At 32.8% G+C, this 8,493-nt stretch overlaps 1 protein-coding gene across 4 annotated transcripts in view; it reads right to left on the reverse strand.

Moving 5' to 3' along the window:
- Positions 1–3,787, reverse strand: part of LOC116845713 (vacuolar protein sorting-associated protein 18 homolog) — a 21,498-nt gene extending 17,711 nt beyond the window's left edge. Inside the window, exons 1-5 of one of the 4 annotated variants that reach the window (XM_032818737.1) lie at positions 3,298–3,787; positions 2,020–2,100; positions 1,521–1,704; positions 937–1,274; positions 749–796 (exon numbers count right to left, since the gene is read on the reverse strand). In XM_032818737.1, coding sequence (XP_032674628.1) covers positions 749–796; positions 937–1,274; positions 1,521–1,704; positions 2,020–2,100 — 651 coding nt within the window. In that variant the 5' untranslated portion in view covers positions 3,298–3,787. Of the gene's footprint in view, positions 1–748; positions 797–936; positions 1,275–1,520; positions 1,705–2,019; positions 2,280–3,297 lie in introns of all 4 variants that reach the window. The other 3 variants (XM_032818736.1, XM_032818735.1, XM_032818738.1) reach the window with 3 other exon arrangements.
- Positions 3,788–8,493: the final 4,706 nt, after the last annotated feature.

The following is an 8,493-nucleotide window of genomic DNA, read 5'->3' on the forward strand; positions in this document are numbered from 1 at the left end:
CGTGTGCGTGCGCGTGCGCGTGCGCGTGCGCGTGCGCGTGCGCGCGCGCGCACATAGGTGTCCTATTTTATTTTTGACATTTATATACTTGAAAAAGTAAAATTCTTTAATAAAAACGTTTTTAACAATAATTGTAAGATTTTGAGCACACATAGGATAGTAATATTATGTCATTAAAATATTTTTTAAAGGTTGTTTTAAAATCAACTTTGACTTTTTAAACAGAATCATATGGTTTGTTTAACATATGCCATTACCGGTGAACTATTTAATATAAGATACAAAATATATCATAAAATATTAATTTTCCATTAATCATTTCTAACTCAGTACACTTTTATATGCAGAATAAACAAAGAAATCGATTTATGTTAAAATAACTATATGATTCATTTTAAAAAGTTGACTTTAGTGTAATTTTTAAAGTATATTTTAGTGACAATAATATTATTATATTGTGCTATCTTATACCCCCTTAAAATCTTACAATTTTTGTCTGAAACATTTTTTCAGTAAATTTCTCTTTTTCAAAATATTTAAATGTTAATAATAAAATAACATCCTGTGTATTTTGTGTATAACACAGAATATTTAATTATTATTCTTTCATTTTTGCGACAGAAAACTAGTAAATAATTATAATTAATTTACCTCTGTCACATAAAGAGGCACAAAAATGTGTGAAATATGTAATATAATGTATAAATGATAAATGTACAAAAATGGAAGAAAAGAATGCAGAACTCACCAGTCCTCCCACCTCTTTTGTACCATAAAGAGGCAGATAATTCGGAAGCTTTGTAAGAGAAAAACAATAAGGGAGAGATGCTGAAGAGATTAATGTTATGAATGAATAACCAAGCTGATGTTAATTGATGTGTTAGATATAAACAGAGATACAACGATTTTATCTGTATATGTAATAGTAATACATACCTGACGCCAATATTGCTCCAAACTGGTGTTAAAAATCTTGTCAGTCTCCAATCCAATCTCTGTTTCAAAAATTAAACCCTTGGAAGTGCCCAATAAAATGGGCCCCGAACTGGTATCCGAAGTGTTGGAGAAGTTCCAGCCGACAGCAGTGATTTCATGACCGTTGAACTTACCAGCTTGCTTGAGTTTCGTTGTCTTCCTATGTAAGTAGTACAACTCAGGAGGAGGGCCATTGTCTCCATGTCTTGACACTAATGTTATGAGTAGGTGATTACCCAACGGATCCAAAAACAAACCGGACATTTTCATAGTCAATGTATACTTAGATATGTCGATTTCTGTAAATAAAACATCTCTTGATTATCTATTTATTAATAAAGAAGAGATAATATTCTTTAATGGAGTCAACTTTTGTTAACACGTGTTCATCTCAATTACGTTCACATATAATATTCATATATATAATTAAATAAATAAGTAAATATTCATATATATGATTAAAATTTTGTAACAATCATATATATTACACCTGAACATTTAATCTTCAATAAAAAAATTAAAATAAATAATTAGTTGCAAACTACCTTCAGTCTTGTCAGGCTGCTTCATATCAATGCGCAATAAAATATTGTTAGCCATAGCAATCACAATTGTATTGCTGCTAACGACTAAGTAAAGAATTTTGTCAGATGGCAAAAAGTTGACTTTTTGCTTGGTGAATATTGGGCTATCGTCTTGCAATTTCATTTGAATAAAGCCTGCTGTACTCTGTAAAGTTCATTTACAAATATAGCAATTATTCTATATATAAATAGTCTGTTAAAGCTCCCAGTATTCTACGATATAACTAGATATAAGGTCTATTGTTAAATTTGAGGTATAATAAATAAATTTATAGAAAGATAATGTTTCAAATTCTCAAAGAAAAAAAGAAGTATTCAAAGATAATTGTTTTCTTATCTTTTTAATATTAATGTTTTTAATGTATTCCATAGTTTATTTAGTATTATTAAATATAGAAATTTTTAGAAATGATTATATAATTTATGCATCTTGTTAATTAAAATGTAGTAACAAACTTACAATATCTGGGCGAATCGGTGGTGCAAGCACTTGTTTAGAGCGCTGTGAAGCCTGCTCGTACTGATCAAACATTGATGTCATCTTGATTGTCAAGTAAACTTGCTTAGGTTGCAGTATTGGAATGTATTTAGACAAATACGACTAGATATATATCTAAATATAAAGTTCGGATATCTATATCTATATGATTTCTGTATTATATATTTGCATAGTTTATCTAATATCTAATCTAAAGAAATCATCAACCATTTATTAGATACCTATATTAAAAACAAAATCTTTATTATCTAATAAGATATCATAAGGAATTAAACACTAATGTTTAATGTATGGAGTACACTTGTCATTATGCATACTGACTATATTCTATATTAAAAATTAAGACATTTTTTACTACATATTTATTTTTAAATTGTCATTTTATGTGCATGTGTAAAAGTTATGATAAATTAATACTTTGAAAATCAAATTTCCTATATAAAGTTTTGATTTTTAGAATTATCCTGTTTATAGTAATTATATATATAATTTGGCCCTATAATAAAAATTATAAATGTATTATAAACTTGTTTTTTGCACAAGAAAATGTACAGTTAGTATTCGAAAATAATAACAATTAAACAATTAAAAAAATTAAGAAGAAAACAGAAAAATTGTGAAAATAGTACAATTGTCAATTATAAAAACTATATTTTTTTGTATATCCTTCTCTTGCCTTAAAATAGCTTAAGTATGATAGCATATCAGTTAATTCCTGATTACAATTATAGAAAAAATAAGGAAAAATAAGAACAAAAATAAAATAATTTCGATGATCTTATCAAAATAATGTAAACATATTTCAACACACATCCAAAACTTATCATTTATCTAAGACAATAAATGTTTAACTAAATAACAATTTTTCACTTCTAAAAAAAAATGTTTCTATATCTAAAAAAATATATATACATTTTCTTATTTATTTATTTAGATAAATCATTGTATTATATCTTATTTAAATGAGAGAAAAGTCATATATCTATACGTAAAGTATAGATCATAAGTCATATACTATTAGACTGTACACATGAATACAATATTAAAATCAATATATCTAAAACAATGTTAAAACTGAGCAATGTATAATAAACAAACAAAAGAATAATATATAGTAATAGAAACTAATAATGTAAAAAACATAAACAACAAAAATAAACAATAAAAATAAAATAACTTTGCACACCTTAACATTGTATATATTTTAAGTATTTAAAAACAATATAAACTTAACCTTACCGATTATACTTCAACGTAACACAGATGAGGGATGTAAATATTCTTAATCATGGTAAAATACTCCAAAAAGTATAAACAGATTTATGCAAACGTCACTGAATATCAAATTATAATTCAATTTACTAGCAAATGATATCAGCTGATCGCTACTATAGGTGTGTTCGGAGAACTCGTTATTATTATACTTCCTTCCCTTTATTTTACTTTGCTCTCTTATTAGTCCTTTCAATCAAGATACAAGTACAACCAAAGTACAAGTTCCAAAAAAATCTGGTCCGAAGGTGTTCGGACACGTCCAAACGGCGGTTAGGTCGGATGGCCGGAATTTTCGCTATTTGTGTATCTGTCTATAGTTCCTTCCCTTCCTTCCTTCAATAATCTGTCTATAGTTGTATCTGTTCTTTTCAGCTGCACTGCTGAACTGGTGCATAAGTTAGAGAGAGAAAAATATACTTGTCTCACTTTAACTTATTGCACCAGTTCAGCAATGCAGCTGAAAAGAATAGACCAATGATCAAAGAGAAGAATGAGAGTGGCAATGGGTGCTTTCCAATTGCTTAACACATCTTAGGTTTGTCGCGTCGCATGTCCCAAAGTGCTCCTACTCGCTCCAACGCACTCTGATTGGTTCACGTCACTACGCGGATCAATCAGAGTGCGTTGGAGCGAGTAGAAGCACGTTGGGGCATTCGACCCGACAATCCACTTGATACATACGTACACAGAAATGCACAAAGTGTAAAGCCCATTCTACAATTACGTGAACGTGGATGTAAGTGGTTGTAAATGATTACGTCAACCAATCAGAGTAAAGCAATCAGTAAATAAAACATTCGGATTGGTTGACTCTTACGTTCACGACTACGCTTACGCAATTGTAGAATGGGCTTAAAGCCCATTTTACAATTGCGTAAGCGTAGTCGTGAACGTAAGAGTCAACCAATTCAAATGTTTTATTCACTGATTGCTTTATTCTGATTGGTTGTCGTAATCGCTTACCACTTACATTCACGTTCACGCAATTGTAGAATGGGCTTAATGGCTCCTTAATGGCACACAGGACGCGGTCAGGACTAAGAGCTAGAAGGTTATTACGGAAAGCAGCATATTGATTGGCTATCGCGCGAACTTCCGCCGCGCGGCAAGCATTACCGTATCCTGTGTGCAGAAGCCATAATGCTTGCCGCGCGGCGGAAGTTCGTACGACAGCGATCAATATGCTGCTTTCCGTAATAAACTTCTAGCTCTGACGGAAAAACAACACATTAATTGGCTGTCGCACGGACTTCCGCCGCGCGGCAAGCATTATCGCGTCCTGTGTGCAGGAGCCATAACGTGGTGCACAACTCGATTGGAACAAAGGTACTAATGTGTACGTATGTCGAGCAGGGTTGGGTTTTTAGAGTATTTCTAGAGTTTTTTACATTATATGGTAAAATACGTATATGTATAAAAACGCATAAAACGTGTAATATCTAAGATTGCTGTATGGAAATACTCTATTCTGATTGGTCCGTCTTCAGAAATGCACCAATCAGAACAGAATATTTCCATCCAGCAAACAATCCAGCATGAAAATAAGCATCGTGTGCCGGTTAGGCGACAGTTTCCCGAAAAATAGAGAGGATAATGTTGGTACCAAGGAAAATCTCTACACGATAATTTAAAGATCTGTTCTTTGTAACTGCACACTGCTGAACTAATGCAAAAGATTAGAATGAGAAAACGTATACTTGCCTCACTTCAATTTATTGCACCAGTTCAGCAGTGCAGTTACAAAGAATAGATCTTTAAATTATATCGTGTAGAGATTTTCCTTGATACCAACATTATCCCTTCCACTTTTCGGGAAACTCGCCTAACCCGTATGCCGCTGGCTTTACTCTAGAGATGCCCGATTCTTAATCGATTCGATTCTTTCCCTAACAAATTTAGGGAAAAAGGGTTGCTTGTGCTGCTTGCATGTTTCATACTTTTCGCTTTTAAAGAGAGATGGACATTTAATCAGACACTTAGAAGAAACAATCGAGTTGGTTTGTCTCGAGATTATGTTGGTACCAAGGAAATTCTAATTGAGATTTGTCTCGTTTTTGCTTCTTCGAAACATTCCAATATACTTCTGTCTAGTTTTAAATACGAAAAATGCGAAGAGTGCAAACAACACGAATAAGCCTATTTTTGGGGAAAGAATCAAATCGATTCAGAATCGGGCATCTCTACTTTACTCATAGCATGTTTGACTGGCTCTAGGTTAACCACTGTGGGTTATTCAGCCTACGTTTATAGATCGAACAAATATTTATAAGCTTTATGATTGGCTAATAGAGACTTATGACGTCATTAATCGCTCTCGGAGCGATTAACCCAGGGCCAGTCGAGCACGCTATTAAAGCCCATTCTACAATTGCGTGAACGTGGTTGTAAGTGGTTGTATGTGATTACGACAACCAATTAGAATAAAGCAGTCAGTAAATAAAACATTCGGATTGGTTGACTCTTACGATGACGACTCGCTTACGCAATTGTAGAATGGGCTTAAGATTGCTTTCCAACAAGAGACACAAGTCGACACAAGTATCATCCTATCTATGGGTCCTTTCCAATTACTTAACACATCTTAACCCTATGGGTGATTTCCAGTTGCATAACTGTGTTACACAAAACCAGTTTATTGGTTGTATATTATCTTACAAGATATTTTAGATAATATGTGACCAATAAACTGGTTTTGTGTACGAGTGTGTCAAAATGTGTTAAGCAATTGGAAAACACTTTTTGTTACTCATTAAATGAACAAAGATAGAATGATGTTTGTGTCGACTTGTGTCTTTTGTTGGAAAGCAACCTAAAGAATATGGTTGTAAGGATGTAACGTAAGCTGTCAGCGAATGAAAATAATTCATTTCGAGTCTAAAGCCCATTCTACAATTGCGTAAGCGTAGTCGTGATCGTAAGAGTCAACCAATCCGAGTGTTTTATTTACTGATTGCTTTATTCTGATTGGTTGTCATAATCACATACAACCCCTTACAACCACGCAATTGTAAAATGGGCTTTACAGCCTAATAGCCATATTCTTACACCTATTGTAGAATGGCCTTTAGATGCGGAAACAAATAACAGCACGCCAAGCACTTGCTCGTCCAACGTTAAATCGGTCGCACACACACACACAAACTGATCTATTACATAAATAAAATAATTGTATACATATAGAGAGAGAATAATCCTGATTCATATATCAATGTATTCAATGTGTTTTTTATGGTTTTTATATATATATTAATTTTTTAATTATATATACATAGTGTGTGTGTGTGTGTGTGTGTGTGTGTGTGTGTGTGTAAATTACCTATATGAATCTGGTGTTGCTAGAAACCATATTGCTATCAACAATTGATCTTCTGCAGCAATAGTTTTCCGACCAAATCTTTCAGATTTTTTTCCAATTCCGGTTAAATTAATTTAATAATAAATAAAAAACTGTACGCGACATCCTGCAAGTAAAAAATAGTTTTGTTAAAAAAATAGTTGTTAACAAAAATATTCTCTCTTTCACTATTATAAGTTTGCAGCAGTATAAAAAATATAAAAGCATTACAATATCCTAAACTTAAAAAGCAAACAAAATATAATATTAATATTTACATTACCTGAAGTGACTTTTAAATTCAGTATTAGAATATTCATAAACAATAACTAAATAATTTTTTATACGCGGTCGTATAATTTGTGCAGCAGGATATATTAATTTTAGTAATTCATCTTCATCGGAACTATCATCGCTGTCATCACTGCTTTCACATACTGCTTCTATGATTGAAGTGAAGTAAATAGACATTTGTACATTTTTATTCATTTTTATATTATATTGTTTAAATCACAGCGGAATATCGTAGATACAAACAAAGATTAGCTGCTGTTTGCAGTGTACTGCAAGTTGTTCCGAAATACGACGTTACAATTGTTCTGGCAGCATTAAATTAATTTCAGAATGGCTGTGGCAGTATACCGCCATGATGTCATTTAGACAGCACTGCCAGTAAAAACGGAACACGGACACTGTTTTAAGATGTCATGAACCAATCACAGAGCCGTATTCGCATCTTAAGACATTACTTAAGATAGTCTTGAAATAAGATTCGATGCGATAACAATGGCCGCGTTCAGTAGAACAAGTGATCAGCAAGCGCTCAGTGAGCTCTTGCATCTGATTGGAGTATAGTTGGTGATCTAAAAGAATATGCCAAATCATATACAAGAGCTCCCTGAGCGCTTATTGATCACTTGTTCTACTGAACGCGGCCAATGGCTTAGTTTACATCGTGCATTTGATATGCGTACTATATAGTAACTTTCTATTATGTAATAATGTTATAATAATGTATAATGTATGTAATAATGTCATAATAATGTTAATATTGACAATGCATATCAACGATGACGCATTCAATCGATATAATAAGTCTTCTTGATCAGTATTATACCAGTTTAATATACCGTTATTTATATACATCGTCGATATTAATATTATCTAATAGAAAGTTACTATTTAATACGCGTATCAAATGCACGATGTAAACCAAGCCTATGAATACCGGCCATAAACTATAGATTTTCAATACTGGCTGTGAATACCGGAAGAGATAACGCCACAGGAAGTATAATGTGGGAGCGGTGAACTTGGACACGGTGCATTTGGACGCAGCCAATCACAGCACCGTGTGATTAGAGACATTTGTAGGGTCCCTTGGAACAGCGACTTGTGATTGGACTGTGTCCAATTGCCCCGTGTCCAACTGATATACACCCCAGCGGGACGCCTTATCGCATTGAACGATTACGGTTTCTCTTGTCTACAGTTGATCCATCAATTTTAAAACTCTCTAACGACACGCAGTGTTCAGCGTTATAATTTTAATTATAATATTTAACGTGCGCGAATATACATATGCGCACATACTTACGTCTAATAACATAGATATAAAATATCTAGTGATGTCTGAAATCAGACAAGTCGGCCTCCGATCTATATTAATATATTATTAATGTTTCAAAATAAGTCCGGACGTTACAATAATATGTATAAAGGGTGCGCTCGTTTTGGACGCTCACATACTTAAAGCGCTTACACTTATAAGCGCTATTTTGCCCGGTTACTTTGATTTCTAAGCGCACTCATCGAAAAGATCATAA

The sequence above is a fragment of the Odontomachus brunneus genome, unplaced genomic scaffold, assembly GCF_010583005.1.
Source record: "Odontomachus brunneus isolate Ranch 3 - 2012 unplaced genomic scaffold, Obru_v1 Obru_scaffold_057, whole genome shotgun sequence".
NCBI classification, from domain to species: domain Eukaryota; kingdom Metazoa; phylum Arthropoda; class Insecta; order Hymenoptera; family Formicidae; genus Odontomachus; species Odontomachus brunneus.